The 22,246-nt window shown below is 29.0% G+C and overlaps 1 protein-coding gene across 1 annotated transcript; it reads left to right on the top strand.

The window, feature by feature from the left end:
• Nucleotides 1-743: 743 nt before the first annotated feature.
• On the top strand, nucleotides 744-17,294 carry LOC134690232 (glutamate receptor 2-like). Its single transcript, XM_063550212.1, has 6 exons — nucleotides 744-993; nucleotides 12,642-12,671; nucleotides 13,674-13,859; nucleotides 14,588-14,930; nucleotides 15,859-16,592; nucleotides 16,906-17,294. The coding sequence occupies exons 1-6, from the start codon at nucleotides 937-939 to the stop codon at nucleotides 17,023-17,025; spliced, it is 1,470 nt and encodes a 489-aa protein (XP_063406282.1). The 5' UTR covers nucleotides 744-936; the 3' UTR covers nucleotides 17,026-17,294.
• The last annotated feature ends 4,952 nt before the right edge of the window (nucleotides 17,295-22,246 follow it).

Here is a 22,246-nt window from a genome sequence, read left to right as displayed (position 1 = left end):
TAGTTAGTAAGGCGCCTGTAACAGCTTCACCAGCTAGAAAATAGCGTGTTCTCATACGTTGTCATATTCGCAAATACGTTTCTGAAAAAGCAAAGGCCTTTAAGGAGCTCAGCTCTCTTGTGAACAACAGGATGGTTATAGACTTAGCATTAAAATGAAGTTGCAATGCGGAGAAAATAAGTTCAACAAGTGACAACGTCTAAAAACCCGATTTCAAAAGAGGTTGTAAAGATTATTTTTAATTCATTTAATATCTTAAGATACCATTTTGTCCGAGTCGCGCTAATATCATGTGACTTGGGAAAATGCAATCTAGTTACAACTCATGTTTTCAGTTTGTAAACCAGTCAGACTCTATTGTAATTGTTTTAAAAGTGATCCCAAATACAGAAAAGGAGATGAACAAATTCTTTATGTTTTAAAATTCTGTTGTAACAACAAATCAACAACACTTATCAGGGTAAAGGACAACTGGAAAATTTGTTTGTATTCTACAAACTGAACATTTCTTACTTATATCGTACTAACTGACAGAGCAAGTGTTGTGAAAGCTTGAAAGCACGTATAAACACCAGTTAATTCACACAAAACGCTACAATCGATTCAATTCTCTTACTTGTGAATTATGAAAAATGATATCAAAATTATATTTAATTATATCTTACAAACATTCAAAACCACATTACATAACCTTTAGTAATTTTAGCAGATAAAAACAAAGTTGAAAAGTGTGAAAGCCATTGAAGAGATTGAACAGACGTATGTTTACAAGTCAGCTGGTTTCCGATTCAGATTATCTTTCGAAGTATAGCGTGCAGTGTTATTTCATACGGGAATCAGGGAAAATAGATTAAAACTGATAAGAACTTGATCAAATTTCTGAAATTGTTTTTGATATTTAGTACGCGAACTCTGCAGCATTTACAGATTGAAAACATGGAGAGTATAAGTTCCATTTTGTTATTTGTGCTTTTGTGGATAAATTCAAGCTCGGTATGTATGCAACCTTATAGAAATTTATTTTTCTTTCTTTTAAATTATAAACGGTTTAGAGTGTCATTATTGTAATTGAGCATTTATAGTTGATTTTATAAACAGCACCAATTCGGAACAATATCAACGATTGTCATGATCTTTTCTTTTTCACAGAGATGAGGAAGTTATATTTTAACATTTTTTTTTTTTCATTAAAAATATGGTTATTTTCTGAGAAAAAAATATGTGACAATATAATTATTATTGAAATAGATGTGCTTTATACTTGTATTACATACATTTTCCAACAATTTACACCTACCTCTATTCATAACAATTCACGCTTGTTATTTATGAAGCTGATAATTCAAGAATTTAAATTTAGTTTGACATTTGAGAGGATCTGCGTTTTTTTCTTCTGATTTTGATGATGTAATGTACAGAATGAAAAATGTAACAAAAAATGAACTCAAAATATAAATTTTAATCTTTCTACATTTCGAGGTTTATCATGAACAAAGATAGTTTTATCAACTATGTTGATACTATGATAATTCGTTGGAATGTAGATTCAAAATATAAAATACGCCTCTCCTTATTTATAATGAGATATGAGAATGGCAGAACCGTCTGGTTAATTTAATAGTACTACTTCTGTCTTATATAAACAAGCGTTACCCACAGTTGACCTTTCTTTGTGTTGAAGAAGTAACCACTCATACAAAACAAGATAGTTATTAATGCACTTCAGATTCTGGAAAATTTATAGAAGAAAAAATTACAGTTGAACCTTTGAAGTATCAATTTGTCAACTCTTTGAGTGTTAACTCATTCTTGCTTTGTAGATTTTAAAAAGTTTGAAGTGATATTTCTATTAATAATTTTCCTCACACTTAAAAAGATAGAATATAACTCTGAGATATAACTATATTGTATTGGATTCGTGCGGTTTTTTACAATCGCTTTACAAATTATACATGGATCTACATGATGTACCAAAAAAGTCCGAACCTCTCTTCAAAATCTATTGAATTTTCCATCTTGCAAAAGAACGCAGATTTTGTTTATACAAAATTGAATCTGTCTTGAAACTAATTTTATCTGCGTTCTAAACTAGCTATTACGGGGCGCCGAATGGGACTCTTGTGGTTTTGTACAAAATTCAATTCTGTCATAACAAAATCATTTTTGTCTTACAAAACTATGTGCTACAGACTTGTTTTGTGAGAACTTCAATTTTGTGAAGACAAAATTCATTTTTGCAGACAAAATTCATATTTGTCATGACAAAATTCATTTTTGTCATGACAAAATTCATTTTTGCAGACAAAATTCATATTTGTCATGACAAAACTCAATTTTGTCTTAAAGGTATGCAAATATAAATATATTTGCATACAAAATTGACTTTTGTTACCTGATATGGAAATTAAATCACAAAAGTCAATTGTGTATGGTAAGATTCAAAATTGACTTTTGTGAAACAAAATTAACTTTTGTGAGACAAAATTGACTTTTGTGAGACAAAATTGACTTTTGTGAGACAAAATTCAATTTTGTCATTTTTGTTGAACAAAATTCAATTTTGTCATTTTTGTTGAGACAAAAGTCAATTTTGTTGAGACAAAAGTCAATTTTGTCAATTTTGTTGAGACAAAAGTCAATTTTGTCAATTTTGTTGAGACAAAAGTCAATTTTGTGACGACAAAATGCAATTTTGTAACAACAAAATTGACTTTTATGAGACAAAATTGACTTTCGTGAGACAAAAATCAATTTTTTGAGACAAAATTCAATTTTGTTGAGACAAAATTCAATTTTGTTAATTTTGTTGAGACAAAATTCAATTTTGTCAATTTTGTTGAGACAAAATTCAATTTTGTCAATTTTGTTGAGACAAAATTCAATTTTGTCAATTTTGTGTAACAAAAGTAATTTTTGTGTAACAAAAGTCAATTTTGTGTAACAAAAGTCGATTTTGTATGCAAATTAGTTCACAGAAACCAAACTAAACTAATTTAAATACAAAATTGACTTTTGTCGCTCAATTTTCAAATTAGGTAACAAAAGTCAAGTCTGTGTAACAAAAATGAATTTTGTCATGACAAAAGTGACTTTTGTCCGCTGATAGATAATTTTGTATGACAAAATTTCAAATTTGTAGTATGATACAAATTTTGTTAAACTGAACTCATTTTTGTTGAACAAAAGTCACTTTTGTCCGTACAAAATTGAATTTTGAGTACAAAACCACAAGAGTCCCATTCGGCGCCCCGTAGCTATACTGTTTATACATACAAGATTTGGACGAAACATTAAAGCCAGGCTAATAATGAGATCATACTAGGGCGGTAGTATGTCTTTTCTCTGTCAGCCATCATATTTGATCGCTTGTTTAATTTATTGCTCTATATATATATATACGTCACTGATTCCTTCGAGACAGGTTGCTTATCGATAGAAAAACAGCACCCTATCTATAAGAGATATGATTTATAGCACGTGGCTAACATAGAAACTGACGAATCTCTGCTTTGCTCTTATCATATATTTTTTTAAATTATATTTTTCACAAAGTTATACAAATTACGTAATCTTTTGATGTTAATAATTTTAAAATGTCGGTTCAATTTGAAAACTAAATCCTTTAGTCTTTTTTAATAGCTATTCTATACATGATATATAGTTTCAAGGTAATTAGCAATTAGACTGCAGCAGCCAATCTTGCATTTTAATATTGAAATAGTTTAATCTTGTTTGTGATTTGTGTTTTATTCATTTGTAAAAGACCGTTCTTGGGCTTTGTTTTACATGCACTAGTGAAGAGCTGTAGCAATCACACTACATCTTCTTATTTTTATATGTTTGCGCTAAGCTTCAAATTGTTTCTGCTCTAAAAATATATATAATTAGCACGAATTAATAGGCTATGATAGGCAAGGTTGTTTCAGAATTACAGGTAGTAGAACATGTCAATGAATATAAGTAAGGTTGTTACATCTTTAGCTTTTAACAAAAAACATATATAAGGGGAAAAGAAAGGGAAAAAACCAACTTCATACTTAGGATATGTAAAATATTATCAATCTTTCATAATGTGAGTTCTTGATAACGCCTTGCAATTACTAAGAACATAGATTCCAATACCATCGGGTAAAGTTCGCCTTAGATGGTTTTTGCAATTCTGTTTATGTCACTTTTGGTAATGTTTTCAAGTATTTATACATCTTTGGCGGACGCATCAAATTTATAGAGAGAGATTTATTCTTATTTTGTACTATGTAAGATACCGGTATTTTAGTATCGTGTAACAGCTACAGGTCATAGAAATGAAACCTCTGTTTTGTTTTCAATATTTTAATGACCATGTATGTTGTAATTTTTGCTGTACACGACTATTGCAAGATGTATTTTTTATCAATTGTTAAAAAGCATTGATTTTTTTGTCTCAATGTAGAAAAGCTAACGTAAATATTATCTTCATTGGCGCTTGATAAGTAATACAAATGCGAAGCAAGTTTATCACGTTGATTTACATTTACTTTTTTACTGAACACCTGCTGCAAGTCATGGTATCATACAGATACTAGCATTATGGACGTGCATTCCATGGTATCGCTGTCATTTTAATATATAAAGCGTGCATCGTTTTTGATTTATGTTTCATTGCACCTCTTGTGTTCGCCATTTGGCAGTGATGTAATTGTGATGCGAGTTTTTGAAAGAAAAGAATATAAAATGTTGCATCATAGATGTAATACCCATGTGAAGTACATGTGTATTACATATACGGTTCATTGGTATATTACATATATGGTTGTATTATCGCCAATGAGACAATTATATACAGGGACAAAAAAGCAACTACTGGTCACCGACCGTACGGCATCCAAAAATGAACAAACGCGTTACTGTATAGATAGCTATAATAAAGGTCCCTACATGACAAAAGGTGAAATACTTCAAACGAAAACCTATCAGGATAATTCATGACTTTAAACAAATGAAAAAACCAGCAAACAACGACAACCTTGAATTACAAGCTCTTGACTAAAAACAGGCAAAACATAATGTTCCGAGATCAAATACATTTTGTGAGCGCTCAACCCTCCTCTGGCTTGTATACAGTGTAGTAACAGCACATCATAAGAACAAACTGTTTCCCCCAGTAATTTTGATAGACCCCCTCCTGAAATTTCATTCTGACAATGAACACCTACACCAAATCGGGAAATACTCTCATTTATGTGTCTTATACATAGAAAAACATGATAAATGGAGATCCAATTTTACTTAACAACATCTAGGTATCAACTTTGATGTTCTTACAAAAACACTATTAAAATAAACATTAGAATGTATCTTTGAGTCTCTATATAGTTGTCTCAGAAGATATCTGTCTTTGTCTGCTTGTGGTTATTTCCGTCCTATCCTGTCCTCATTAGTTGTACATTTGTGGTTTGGGTTTAATTATAAATTATAATATCTAAGGAGGATATTTATTAACTCACTTGAAAGTTTTAGAGGATTTATACTCACTTGGGAATTTTAGAAGAGTTATATTTACTCACTTGGAAGTTTAAGATGATTATATTAACTATAACTTGGGAATTTTAGAGGATTTATATTTACTCACTCTGGAATGTTAGCGTTGTTTCGCCCTGTCTATCATTCAAGTTAATTTTCCTATTTCTTACGTTCTTGGTGTGGCTCATTAAGCTTTAGAATATGTATATGTATGCAGAATGAGTCTGGTATGTTAAATATATCATTGTCTAAAAACTTTATTCTCGTATCCAGGCGTTTGTACATTCTTACAGATTCTTAAAGATTAAATACTCCGATTCAAACAGTTATTATATATATAGATACGGTGCTAAATGGGTGCGGTTACACCCTATGGAATCTTGCTAACCAGTCTATATACATGTAGGTGTATTGACAAAATATGGTGTTATCGTGTCAAGCATTGAGTATTTCATTAACACTATAAAAGTGAGTCTAAATACGGTTTTATACAGAAAAGTGATTAACGGATTAATTATATAGAATAATGAGTCAAATTAATAATGAATAATGAGAAAGAAAGGCACAAAAAATAAAGAATATAAAAATGAGGTGATAAAATATATAGAATAGAGAACAAATGACAAAAATTATAGCATACAGAAATATGGCTACCATAAAAGAATACAGAATTGAGGGACCTGGTCACTTTCAACATGTTCACTAAGATGTCCTTTCGGTTCTCCAACATCATAATCATTACGTTTTTAGATTAAAAAAACAACAAAAACAAACCCGTGCACCTTCTATATATTCAAAATTCACCATTTGTAATTACCATACATGTAACTAATTATTAAATAACTAAAACCAGACACATATAATACAATTATATGTCTCTGCTAAAACTTAGAAATGATACCACTTCTATTAGATTTACATCTTGCTGAAGAGAATGTAGAATGATAGCTTTTGATATAAATAGAGAATGTAAAATTATAGCTTTTGATATAAATAGAGAATGTAAAATTATAGCTTATGATATAAATAGAGAATGTAAAATTATAGCTTTTGACATAAAAAGAGAATGAAAAATGATAGCTTTTGATATAAATAGAGAATGTAAAATGATAGCTTTTGATATAAATAGAGAATGTAAAATGATAGATTTTGACATAAAAAGAGAATGAAAAATGATAGCTCTTGATATAAATAGAGAATGTAAAATGATAGCTTTTGATATAAATAGAGAATGTAAAATGATAGCTTTTGACATAAAAAGAGAATGAAAAATGATAGCTTTTGATAAAAATAGAGAATGTAAAATGATAGCTTTTGATATAAAAAGAGAATGTAAAATGATAGCTTTAGATATAAATAGAGAATGTAAAATGATAGCTTTTGATATAAATAGACAATGTAAAATGATAGCTTTTGACATAAAAAGAGAATGAAAAATGATAGCTTTTGATATAAATAGAGAATGTAAAATGATAGCTTTTGATATAAATAGAGAATGTAAAATGATAGATTTTGACATAAAAAGAGAATGAAAAATGATAGCTTTTGACATAAAAAGAGAATGAAAAATGATAGCTTTTGATATAAATAGATAATGTAAAATGATAGCTTTTGATATAAAAAGAGAATGTAAAATGATAGCTTTTGATATAAATAGAGAATGTAAAATTATAGCTTTTGATATAAATAGAGAATGTAAAATGATAGCTTTTGACATAAAAAGAGAATGAAAAATGACACCTTTTGATATAAATAGATAGCTTTTGATATAAAAAGAGAATGTAAAATGATAGCTTTTGATATAAATAGAGAATGTAAAATGATAGCTTTTGACATAAATAGAGAATGTAAAATGATAGCTTTTGATATAAATAGACAATGTAAAATGATAGCTTTTGATATAAATAGAGAATGTAAAATGATAGCTTTTGACATAAAAAGAGAATGAAAAATGATAGCTTTTGATATAAATAGATAATGTAAAATGATAGCTTTTGATATAAAAAGACAATGTAAAATGATAGCTTTTGATATAAATAGAGAATGTAAAATGATAGCTTTTGACATAAATAGAGAATGTAAAATGATAGCTTTTGATATAAATAGAGAATGTAAAATTATAGCTTATGATATAAATAGAGAATGTAAAATTATAGCTTTTGACATAAAAAGAGAATGAAAAATGATAGCTTTTGATATAAATAGAGAATGTAAAATGATAGCTTTTGATATAAATAGAGAATGTAAAATGATAGCTTTTGATATAAATAGAGAATGTAAAATAATAGCTTTTGATATAAATAGAGAATGTAAAATGATAGATTTTGACATAAAAAGAGAATGAAAAATGATAGCTTTTGATATAAATAGAGAATGTAAAATTATAGCTTTTGATATAAATAGAGAATGTAAAATGATAGCTTTTGATATAAATAGAGAATGTAAAATGATAGCTTTTGACATAAAAAGAGAATGAAAAATGATAGCTTTTGATAAAAATAGAGAATGTAAAATGATAGCTTTTGATATAAAAAGAGAATGTAAAATGATAGCTTTAGATATAAATAGAGAATGTAAAATGATAGCTTTTGATATAAATAGACAATGTAAAATGATAGCTTTTGACATAAAAAGAGAATGAAAAATGATAGCTTTTGATATAAATAGAGAATGTAAAATGATAGCTTTTGATATAAATAGAGAATGTAAAATGATAGATTTTGACATAAAAAGAGAATGAAAAATGATAGCTTTTGACATAAAAAGAGAATGAAAAATGATAGCTTTTGATATAAATAGATAATGTAAAATGATAGCTTTTGATATAAAAAGAGAATGTAAAATGATAGCTTTTGATATAAATAGAGAATGTAAAATTATAGCTTTTGATATAAATAGAGAATGTAAAATGATAGCTTTTGACATAAAAAGAGAATGAAAAATGATACCTTTTGATATAAATAGATAGCTTTTGATATAAAAAGAGAATGTAAAATGATAGCTTTTGATATAAATAGAGAATGTAAAATGATAGCTTTTGACATAAATAGAGAATGTAAAATGATAGCTTTTGATATAAATAGACAATGTAAAATGATAGCTTTTGATATAAATAGAGAATGTAAAATGATAGCTTTTGACATAAAAAGAGAATGAAAAATGATAGCTTTTGATATAAATAGATAATGTAAAATTATAGCTTTTGATATAAAAAGAGAATGAAAAATGATAGCTTTTGACATAAATAGAGAATGTAAAATGATAGCTTTTGACATAAATAGAGAATGTAAAATGATAGCTTTTGATATAAATAGACAATGTAAAATGATAGCTTTAGATATAAATAGAGAATGTAAAATGATAGCTTTTGACATAAAAAGAGAATGAAAAATAATAGCTTTTGATATAAATAGAGAATGTAAAATGATAGCTTTTGATATAAATAGAGAATGTAAAATGATAGCTTTTGATATAAATAGACAATGTAAAATGATAGCTTTTGATATAAATAGAGAATGTAAAATGATAGCTTTTGACATAAAAAGAGAATGAAAAATAATAGCTTTTGATATAAATAGAGAATGTAAAATGATAGCTTTTGATATAAATAGAGAATGTAAAATGATAGATTTTGACATAAAAAGAGAATGAAAAATGATAGCTTTTGATATATAGTCGCCGTCACGTAAAATTGGCACCATGATTTTTGTCAAAATTTTCTAAAATATCGACCGCGTTTACTCGAGATCATGTTTTTCAATTAGCGGGATAAAAATCCAATCCAAATATATACTACTGTCCTACCTTTTATTATGTTTGCACTGTATAATCCTGACCTTCACATTTTTCAAGATTGTTTTCATTGTAAAACCGCCATCTTGGTTTCTATGAGGATCCCTTACTACATAACATTCGTTACTCTCCAGGTAATATCATTGTCATTGATGATACGATTTCCCGCGCTTTTTACATAGAGATGACGCACAGCTCCGAGAGACACAAGAAAATTGAGAGCACGTGGACTCCACGGCAACACTTCCGGTAATAACAATGTCGGATTCCACCATACAAAATAATCCTGGATTTTGTGAAGGTCAGGATTATACTGTGCAAACACAATAAAAGGTTGGACAGTAGTATATATTTGGATTGGATTTTTATCCCGCTAATTGAAAAACATGATCTCGAGTAAACGCGGTCGATATTTTAGAAAATTTTGACAAAAATCATGGTGCCAATTTTACGTGACGGCGACTATAAAAGAGAATGTAAAATTATAGCTTTTGATATAAATAAAGAATGTAAAATGATAGCTTTTGACATAAAAGGAGAATGAAAAATGATAGCTTTTGATATAAATAGAGAATGTAAAATGATAGCTTTTGATATAAATAGAGAATGTAAAATGATAGCTTTTGACATAAATAGAGAATGTTAAATGATAGCTTTTGATATAAATAGACAATGTAAAATGATAGCTTTAGATATAAATAGATAATGTAAAATGATAGCTTTTGACATAAAAAGAGGATGAAAAATGATAGCTTTTGACATAAATAGAGAATGTAAAATGATAGCTTTTGATATAAATAGAGAATGTAAAATGATAGCTTTTGACATAAATAGAGAATGTAAAATGATAGCTTTTGATATAAATAGACAATGTAAAATGATAGCTTTAGATATAAATAGAGAATGTAAAATGATAGCTTTTGACATAAAAAGAGGATGAAAAATGATAGCTTTTGACATAAAAAGAGAATGAAAAATAATAGCTTTTGATATAAATAGAGAATGTAAAATGATAGCTTTTGATATAAATAGAGAATGTAAAATGATAGATTTTGACATAAAAAGAGAATGAAAAATGATAGCTTTTGATATAAAAGAGAATGTAAAATTATAGCTTTTGATATAAATAAAGAATGTAAAATGATAGCTTTTGACATAAAAGGAGAATGAAAAATGATAGCTTTTGATATAAATAGAGAATGTAAAATGATAGCTTTTGATATAAATAGAGAATGTAAAATGATAGCTTTTGACATAAATAGAGAATGTTAAATGATAGCTTTTGATATAAATAGACAATGTAAAATGATAGCTTTAGATATAAATAGATAATGTAAAATGATAGCTTTTGACATAAAAAGAGGATGAAAAATGATAGCTTTTGACATAAAAAGAGAATGAAAAATGATAGCTTTTGATATAAATAGAGAATGTAAAATGATAGCTTTTGATATAAATAGAGAATGTAAAATGATAGCTTTTGATATAAATAGAGAAGGTAAAATGATAGATTTTGATATAAATAGAGAATGTAAAATGATAGCTTTTGACATAAAAAGAGAATGAAAAATGATAGCTTTTGATATAAATAGAGAATGTAAAATGATAGCTTTTGATATAAATAGAGAAGGTAAAATAATAGATTTTGACATAAAAAGAGAATGAAAAATGATAGCTTTTGATATAAAAAGAGAATGTAAAATGATAGCTTTTGATATAAATAAAGAATGTAAAGTGATAGCTTTTGACATAAAAGGAGAATGAAAAATGATAGCTTTTGATATAAATAGAGAATGTAAAATGATAGCTTTTGATATAAATAGACAATGTAAAATGATAGCTTTTGATATAAATAGAGAATGTAAAATGATAGCTTTTGACATAAAAAGAGGATGAAAAATGATAGCTTTTGATATAAATAGAGAATGTAAAATGATAGCTTTTGATATAAATAGAGAATGTAAAATGATAGCTTTTGATATAAATAGAGAATGTAAAATGATAGCTTTTGATATAAATAGAGAATGTAAAATGATAGCTTTTGATATAAATAGAGAAGGTAAAATGATAGATTTTGATATAAATAGAGAATGTAAAATGATAGCTTTTGACATAAAAAGAGAATGAAAAATGATAGCTTTTGATATAAATAGAGAATGTAAAATGATAGCTTTTGATATAAATAGAGAAGGTAAAATGATAGATTTTGACATAAAAAGAGAATGAAAAATGATAGCTTTTGATATAAAAAGAGAATGTAAAATGATAGCTTTTGATATAAATAAAGAATGTAAAGTGATAGCTTTTGACATAAAAGGAGAATGAAAAATGATAGCTTTTGATATAAATAGAGAATGTAAAATGATAGCTTTTGATATAAATAGACAATGTAAAATGATAGCTTTTGATATAAATAGAGAATGTAAAATGATAGCTTTTGACATAAAAAGAGGATGAAAAATGATAGCTTTTGATATAAATAGAGAATGTAAAATGATAGCTTTTGATATAAATAGAGAATGTAAAATGATAGCTTTTGATATAAATAGAGAATGTAAAATGATAGATTTTGACATAAAAAGAGGATGAAAAATGATAGCTTTTGATATAAATAGAGAATGTAAAATGATAGATTTTGACATAAAAAGAGAATGAAAAATGATAGCTTTTGATATAAAAAGAGAATGTAAAATGATAGCTTTTGATATAAATAAAGAATGTAAAGTGATAGCTTTTGACATAAAAGGAGAATGAAAAATGATAGCTTTTGATATAAATAGAGAATGTAAAATGATAGCTTTTGATATAAATAGAGAATGTAAAATGATAGCTTTTGACATAAAAAGAGGATGAAAAATGATAGCTTTTGATATAAATAGAGAATGTAAAATGATAGCTTTTGATATAAATAGAGAATGTAAAATGATAGATTTTTATATAAATAGAGAATGTAAAATGATAGCTTTTGATATAAATAGACAATGTAAAATGATAGCTTTTGATATAAAAAAGAGAATGTAAAATGATAGCTTTTGATATAAATAGAGAATGTAAAATGATAGCTTTTGATATAAATAGACAATGTAAAATGATAGCTTTAGATATAAATAGAGAATGTAAAATGATAGCTTTTGACATAAAAAGAGAATGTAAAATGATAGCTTTTGATATAAATAGAGAATGTAAAATGATAGCTTTTGATATAAATAGAGAATGTAAAATGATAGATTTTTATATAAATATAGAAAGAGGGTTTTACGTCTACATGTAATGTAACCTTACGTTAGTATAAATCACGATCTTATCATGTTGCAAAAACTTATAGATTTCATCTCATTTTATTTCAGGGACAAAATTACACCATAACTTCAGTAGTTGTAAGTATTGACACTTTTCATATAGTTCCAGACTTGCTAAACTCATTACCACACAAAATTCTCATTACGACAAAGAATACACACCACATCTGTTAATATTATCTGTTCTAATTGACAAAAGACAATTCCAAGACTGCCTTACAGTTGGAAAGAGAACCTGATAGATCCATTGATTACGTGAGAATAACATCTCACAAAAAAACACTCCAACATTCATCCTATTGTTATTGTAGCTAAATATCAAATTGGTTGATAAATTAGCAGATATAATTGAGAATGGAATTGGGAAGGTGTCAAAGAGACAATAACCCGAGCAAAAAGTAGAAAACAGCTCATGGCTTCCAATGGGTCTTTAACACAGTGAGAAAATCCCACACCCGGAGACGAGCTTCAAAGACAGCATTTTAGAAACTAGCTACTTATGATGCAAAACTTTGTCAAATCAAATCATTTTCCTCGGAGTTTAGTAATTTTTTGTTATTTTACTTTTTATTGGTGTTAAAATGCCAATATTTGAGTGTTATCAAGATAGACATGAAAACATTTACGAACATACAATGCTCTAGGTTAACCAACATTCTTATAATTATATCATATATTTCGATATTTTGGTAAAGTCTACAAATTTGGAAGTAAAAGTGCAATATTCTTGATGATATTGTTTATAGATATAAAACAAAATAATATATATGTGATACAAACAAAAGTTTGTATTACATAGTTCTAGTTTTCTTGGCTATTTCACAGTAATTTTAGTTATGTCATATAAGTGACTTACTAAACGTTAACATAGTATTATTTACATGTAATTTTTCTATCATCAGACATGTTGTTGAAAGATGGGGCTATACTCTTTACTTTTTGAAAATGTTTATGTCTTTATTTTCCTGGCTGAGGATAAACAACGTTTGGTTGGAAATAGTTAGCTCATAGCTAGCTGTTTTCCCCTTTATTTAAAACACCAATAGTATCTCAATCAAGCCAGAGTATTTTTCTATTTAGGAGGATCCTTATTTGATAGATAATGGCGATGGAACATTTTCTGGTTTTATGGTAGATCTTTTAGATGCTCTAGCAAAACGAGATGGATTTTTTTCGTATGAAATAGGGTTAAACCCTGATGACAAGTATGGGTCACAGGACGGCTCAGGCAACTGGGATGGCATGATAGGTGAATTACTTCAAGATGTAAGTAATTATATTGTAGCTCTTATATCAATTTATTCAAAGAGATTAAATATCATGATACCTCTATAAAATTTCCATTCGATCATTAGTCTAAGAAAGTAAAACCATATTGCTCTCATCAGTTCTTCATTAAATTATGTATTACCGTTCGGCCCAAATTTAAGTTATGGTAGTTATAACTACATTATTTTATATTTATATGTTCAACTGCTTAAATCAATATAAATTGATATGATTCAAAGTTGCAATTTCTCCCAATTAACAAATCGCATGGTTAAACTCCCTCAAGTAAAGTTGTTTAAAGGTTAAACTTTCAAACGAAAAGATCAGTTTATAAGCTGTTTATGACTATGATTCAATTCTTTTTTTCTTCAAATTGCTGTTAAATAGTTATTACTTATGATGTTGAAGATTAAAAAGAGGGAAGAAAACTTGGAAAGATATGGTATAACTGCCACTGAGACAACTCTCCTCCGGAGATCAAATAACGTATACAAGTCATCGTAGGCCGTCAACAATGAGCCAGACTTATACCTCATATAAAGCTGTAAAACGTCCTGAAATGACAAATTTAAAACAATTCCAACGAGAAAACAAGTAGTACAATAATTGCATGAAGTTTGTATAAAACAATAAACGAAACACTAATATGTTATATAGCAACAAACACCTGGACAAATCTTCAGGTATGATTTATCAATATTTTAACTTCCAATTTTCAATTATAGCCGGATGTTCAAATTGCTGCAGCACCAATAGTAATAACAGAAGAGAGAAAGTCAGCAGTACCGTTCACAAGACCGTTCCTTAATGTTGGACATCGTATTGTAATCAAGAAACCTGTGGTCAAATTTCGAACCTTGAGTGTATTATTCGAGCCCTTTAGTTTACAGCTATGGATTATGGTTATCGTCATATGTTTTATTGTTTCTGCACTGTTGTTCATCGTAAACAAGTTTAGTCCTTCAGAGTGGAGTAGGATCCGTCCAGAGGACGACCCGACAAACGCAAAAGATAGTTTTTCTGCTCACAACGCATTTTTCTTTGTCCACAGCACACTAACATGGCAAGGTATGTAAATTATAATTAAGAAGAAAAATAATAAAATAATGAACTATAGAGGAATGAAATGAACAAGAAGGCCACTGAACACGTCAAAGAATCACGACACCATTGCAATAAAACAAATCATATATCTCTTGTAAAGGGGGGGACATTTTAAATAGTACATCATATTTTTATGCCCCACCATTATATATCCTGGTCTGTGCCTCCGTTCGTTCGTTCGTCCGTCCGTCTGTCGCGTTTCAGGTTAAAGTTTTTGGTCAAAGTAGTTTTTGATGAAGCTGAAGTCTAATCAACTTGAAACTTAGTACACATGTTCCTTATGATATGATCTTTCTAATTTTAAAGCCAAATTAGACTTTTGACCCCAATTTCATGGTCCACTGAACATAGAAAATGAAAGTGCTAGTTTCAGGTTAAAGTTTTTGGTCAAGTTAGTTTATGATGCAGTTGAAGTCCAATCAATTTAAAACTGAGAACACATGTTCCCTATGGTATAATCTTTAATTTTAATGCCAAATTAGATTTTTTACCCAATTTCACGGTCCATTGAACATGGAAAATGATTGTACGAGTGGTGTATCCGTGTACTTTGGACACATTCTTGTTATACTAGTATTCATTTTTTTTTTAAATGTTTTATTTATTTCAGATGGGAAATGAAAATATCTTATAGACGCAAAACGTAGTTTAAGTAATTTTATAAGATTTTTAAACAAAAGTTATCAAAGAAACACACACATAAAATGGCAACAGCTGGCCTACGAAAGTTAAAACTTTAAACAAATAAATGAAATGGTCCAAACTCTAAATCAACAGTCTTCTCCGCTTGTAAACGTTGAATTTAAGTTACAAAATTTGCTGTTATGCATTGGCTTCTTTGTCTAATATGTTTACTCTCATCTGTATTCTTATGTTCATTTTACTATTTCAGGTTACAAAGAAGTACCACGGTCCCCAGCAGGTAGAATTTTAGTCACAATGTGGTTTAGCTTTATATTTTTTATGGTCATAGCCTACATCGCCAATCTCACGGCATTCTTCTTAGCCAGAGAGACAGATAAACCAGTCGTTCCTTTCAAAACATGGCAGGAAATGACGACACAGTCAAGTGTTTTATATGGCGTTAAACCAGGCGGTGTGATGCATAGAAATATGAAAGTTACAAAAGATCCCATGCTACAACATGCTATTCAAAATATTGAAACATATTCTACGACATTTAGTTCTTCTGATGATGGAATAAAGAGAGTCAGGGAATCAGATGGATCATTTGCAGCCATTGTTCCAGTAGATGAGGGTTCAAAATATATTAACAATGAGCCATGTGACCTTATGTTTGTTGGCGCGAATATTGTGAATATACCATATGGCATAGCTTGTAAATCAGTTGACATATGTAACAGACTTACTGTCGCGTTGTTAAAAGAATCGGAATCTGGTGGTTTATATTTACTGGAGCAGAAATGGCTCACCCCAAAATCTAATTACAAGTGTCCAGTTTCCAGTTTAGAGAACTATATCAGTAAACAAGAAACAGCACGTCTTTCAGCACGACCATTGACTATTGCTGATGCATCTCTAGCTTTTGTTGTTCTTCTCCTTGGTATAGTGTTCTGTATCCTCTTTCTCGTCATCGAAGTATTAGTTCACAGACGACGTAAAATGGTAAGTATCAGTTTTGATTTTGAACTAAAACTAGTGTACAGCTGTTTTACGCATTGACTCAAAAAATTACTCTGCTTGTTACAAGTCGGGAATCATTTCAGAGATTGTCTTTAGGTATATATGTGTCTCGATTTGAGTTTTTCAATACTTTACTAGCCTCTGAACGATTTAAATCACGATTTAAATCACTAAGCAATTTCTCTAGACTCCTTTGTGTTTAATCCTGCTTGATTGTTGGTTCTTTTGATGTAACTGACACCACGTTTCTTGTTACTCATATCAATATAGTATTTGATTAACTTTCTTCTTTTAGAAATCATCAAGAATCAGTAAAGAGGGCCAAACCAACAAGAGTGCTGATGTGGAGCAGGCCACAGACGAACAAGAAAAGGCACCAATTGCTACAAACGAGGCTACAAACAATATAGACTGAACTAATATATAAGAAAGGATAATACATGCTTAACGATATTGCGAATATTTCACGGGCAGAAAATTCAACACAACCAAAATTTTCCTCCATCAATTTCAAATTGTGAAGTAAAATATGATCACTAAATAGAATATTAATGATATTTGAAAAAGCGGATTGTAAAAGAATAACTAGGATGTGCAATGAATTATAAACAAAATACTCGTTTTATATAATTATTTGATATGTAGGCTAAAGCCAAGAATAAAATAGATTGTTTATGAGACAGATTTTGCTTTAATTGTTGGTGTCTTACCATGTTTATGATCTAGCAGGGTTTGGAGGCCTTTCAACCAATGTTTTTTTCAAATTTTGATATGTGGTAAAACTGATGACAAAATGGAGATGCACTAGATTTAAACTTGTTATGTTAAGTTATGTTTTTTAGTTGCATGATTTGAAAATGGTACTTTGTTTCTTTGCAATTAGTTGAAATCTTTTCAAATTTATTGATGATATACTAAAAAAAAACCGAGCCGATAAATTATTTACTTTCAATCTTAACTTTCATCTGCATACTTTCTAATATGTTCAGTTCAAGGTCAAGCATACTTTAAATCGACCTTTACCTTTTCAAACAGACAGACTTTAAGTCCTGATAAATGGCTTTTTCCAGTTCAACATAGTTTTCACAGCAAGGAGCCAAATCACATCTGGAAAACTCTGAGATGAGATGATATAACCTATGGATGTTCTAGATTATTTAGAATTAAAAAGGAAATCTTTCAGAATACAAAGTCTCTTGATATTGATTTTTATTTCCACCATGTGTCTAAATGTTTTTTATTTGTCTTATTGTTGTTGAAAAAGTCCATTGTCAACCTATCGAATTACCCTAACTGATTTTAGTTTTGTCATGTTTTACTACTGTTTCAGATTGAGAGAGTATAGTGTTCAGAAACATGTAAAACAATTATATCATTATTTCATCTAACCTAAACTCCAATTCTGCACATTTGAAGAACCCTTATATATAATTATACAACTCGTCTAAACATCAACCCAACAATGTTAGATCTGTAAATTTGCTTTCGCAAATTTTTTGTTCTTCCCTCGCCGGGATTATATATATGTTACAGTAAATAGGTGAAATTAGGAATTACACGTAATTACTAAACATTTCAGTAAATACCTGTAATTACTAACCAATTTAGTAATTACATGTATTTACTAGTTGTTTCAGTGATTACTGGTAATAGTAATCACTGATATTTTTGTCATTTTTACAGCTATTTACTAACTTGATATTTTTGTTTTAAAATTAAAAACATGATTCAAGATACCAAATAAGATAGTAAAGGGGTAGGGATTGTATAGGAGCTAACTTAAGGATGTAGGAATATAATGCACATCCAAAGTGATACTCTTTAGTGTTTGTGAATTGAAACTGGAAAATGGTTGTTTTATAGGTTTTGAAACTCCGTAAATATATGTATGCAAGACAATAATATCAATCCAAAACCAAACTAAAATCTCCATCATGCAATGTGGTTTAAAACTTTAAAAAACTTTCTCCAAATGTCCTGGATTTCTACCAAACTCGGACAGAAGCTAAATGTTTATAATCATAAGATAATATCAAAAAGTAAAGTTTGTAAAACAAATCCTTTTTTTCGTATATTACTTATGAATGGACTAGTTTTTTCCCAGTTAACATTACATACACTCTGTAGTTAATGTTTTTAAAACATTAGATTTTATAAACCATCCTGGATTTTTACCCAATTTTTAATGAAGCTTCTTACAGTACTAGTCAAAAGATAGTATCTAGAGGGAAATTTTAATATTTTTTCCTCATTTTTGTTGAGCCTGCAATTAACAGCAAAAGTAGCCGAGACTATTTGTTCTGCAAAACCCTTACAATTTTAATAGCTTAATAAATCGATAACCCATCTCAAGCTTGTGGTTGATTTGAAGGTCACATGAATACGTATTCAATGAGGTCCAAATATTCACTTGCAAGTACACAACTCATCAACCTTGTTTCTCAGCTAATTTAACAAAATAGAACCAGAATGGCTGCTAACAGTGAATTATAATTTTACCATATCATTTTTATAAATGATTTAACAACAAAAAAAAGAATTTTTTTTATATCTCGATGCTAATGCACATAACTTTACAGTTCATTCCAGTTCTTAACCTACATAACGTTGTCTTATCTTTTAAGGTAATAAGTCTAAATATTCTTCAAATTCAAAGTACTTTAAAAAGTTAAAACATAATGCTTTGAGAGAATTTTCCATTTTTGATTTCCATGTCTGCTGAAGTTGGTCAAAAATTATCTGTATAATGCTCAACTTAAACCATTTTGGATTAAAACTAAAGTTACTCTGATTTAACCAAATATTTGAAAGACCTTATTTATTAAAGATATTTTTTTATACAAATCTAGTTAGTATTACACAGCTAAAACAATGTTATATTACGGTCAGGTGATCAAAAGTTATGGTTGTTTTAGCAGTCAGTAAATAGATGTAAAAATTCATTTTAAATTTAGTTATTACTGGTAATAACTGGGCCGTTTAAGGAATTACTTGTATTAACTAAGTGCATCGGGAATTACCTGTAATTCCTAAATTTTAGTAATTACATGTACTTCCTAATTTCACCTATTTACTGTAACATATATAAACTTACTACACAACAAACAACTTAAAATAGACCGCTTTTAAAATGTCGTTTTATCTCATCCTGTAGTAAGTGTTCTACTAAGAATCTTTCAGTGTTCAGTTCCTTAACCACTAGCACAGAAATTGTCTTCCGTAATAAAACACAATAACATAGTGAAACTAACTATTTTTGGAGTGTAATGGAGTTTCTTCTGTAATTGTTGTAGTACAAATCAGACCACCGACAATTTTCTCTTTTTAATATTTGCACGCTTTGTCGCACAAGGACATTTGATACAAGTAGTGCGCTTGACTCCATTCTTAAATAGACTACGATATCCAGTTTTCCTAGAGGACGACGATGGTAACTCTGGCATCCTCCTTTAATATCAATATCAGTCCAGGTTTCCAACTCTCCATTCCGTTTTTTCCACTTTACAGAAGATTCCATATATTTATGACAAATTTTCAACTGAACATAATGTACTTGTTTCTCTGCAGTTAACCTTCAATGTCGAATAACAGGGATAATTCGGTTAATTCTTCACTGAAAGTCTTCCTAGAATTGCTGGCAAAGATCAATATCTGATCAAACGACAAATGCCCAATGCACGAATAACTTTCAAATAAGAGCATAAAGTAGAATTGTTTTGCTCATTATCCGAAAGAGACATTTCTAATTACACAAATGATTATACCCCATTTCAATGATAGGTTGTCTTAGCAGAATGAGAAATAAATCAAACTAGTCTGAATGTTAGATTAAAAACCAAACGTGACTTTATAGTTATGTCATTGTTTATTTAATTTTCAGAAATTCTCTTGGGCACTGATATAGTGAAACATATCAAGTTTTGTTAACTTGTTCGCGTGCATATTTATGAAATATCAAATTTAATTCCGTCATAAAATAACAAAACTCTTTTAAGATATGGAATATTTCACATTGTGCAACACTGTCACTACATTCATCCCAATGTTTATAGGCTTCGAGCTCCGGTATTTTGCAGACATAAACGCAGGTAAATAACACACATTGCCATATCTTGTCTGATTTTAAGGAACAATTAGTATTTGTTTCCACCTGTCCCAAGTCAGGAATCTGATGTTTAGGTAGTTGTCGTTTGATGAAATGGTTCATAAGTGTTTCTCGTTTTTATATAGATTTGACCGTTGGTTTTCCTTTTTGAATGGTTTTACACTAGTAATGTTTTGGGGCCCTTTATAGCTTGCTGTTCGATGTGAGTATAAAGGCTATGTGTTGAAGACCGTACTTTTTCCATTCTTAATTTTATTTGTTATAGAATGCTTTACTTTTACAAATTTGGACTTGGATGGAGTTGAGGCATTGGCACTCATACCACATTTTCTTATATCTATTGAATCCACTTTAAATCAAGATAAAGTTTAATATAAAGACGGAGCAAATAATTGGTATGTCATGATGTGTCCTTGACGCACAATGAAAGTTTTCACAAAGTTATAAAAGTTTTCGAATACAATATAAGCTTCATATAAAATATGACAATTTGAATATGTGACGTTTAAATAAATTAAAGGAATATCATGTTTCGTCATATCATAATTCGAAATGATTGAATAAAAATAATATATTAACCCTACAGATATATTTAAACATCCACTTCGACTTAAACGAAGACTTCCACAATGTGAAACATTAAATTGTTTTAAAACAATTTGAAAGAAACATGACTCAACTTTTTGATAACCGCCTTTCTTTCTATATGATTGACCGTTTAATATTCTTAATTTAATGTAGAAGGAAATGATCAAAACAGACCAACACCATGAACACTGTGATGTCAGCTGTAAATCAATCTATTAAGATACAAAGTAAAACTGGCACTCGTATCACATAATCTTATTTATATTAATTTATTCGAAAAATTTTAATGGGTTCCATGCACTGTTGCTTAATTGCTTTACTTTAGAGTTTTTCTTGATCTCTTTTATTTAGACATGGCTTTCTTTGTCCTTGAAAAAAACGTATCATATCCTGAATTAAAGATAAAATGTTACTATATGGATGTAGACACTTTCGACCGACTAGCATTACATTTAAAACAGAGACTATTATACTACTGCATAACGTATAAAAAGAGGTCTTCATTGTCGTACTTATAAAGCGGCAAAAACAGATTATATGATGTTTAACGAAGAGAGGCATACTTAACGACTGAAACCGCGAACTACTGCCCATTGATGATTCCCCACCTCAAGTGGATAATTTTAATAATGTAAAATATGTAAGTGTTCAGTAACTTGACAGGAAATTGTTGAGTGATAAATCTGAAAACGCATCACACAGTAAAGATGATTTATATAAACCCTGAAACTAAATTTCAGAAATCCTTGTAATGTAGTTCCTGATAAAAATGCGATGAAAAATATTCATGGGACGGACGGTACGACAGACTGAGTTGCCGTATACCCCTTCTTTTTGAAGCGGTAATAATTACAACAGATACTTACGACTAAGTACTGTAAGACGTTTGAGGATGGTCTTGTTCCAAGAGAGACAGAGACAACAACATCAATATGAAACTGCA

The sequence above is a fragment of the Mytilus trossulus genome, chromosome 1 (assembly GCF_036588685.1).
Source record: "Mytilus trossulus isolate FHL-02 chromosome 1, PNRI_Mtr1.1.1.hap1, whole genome shotgun sequence".
NCBI classification, from domain to species: Eukaryota; Metazoa; Mollusca; class Bivalvia; order Mytilida; family Mytilidae; genus Mytilus; species Mytilus trossulus.
This window is presented reverse-complemented; position numbering and strand designations above follow the sequence as displayed.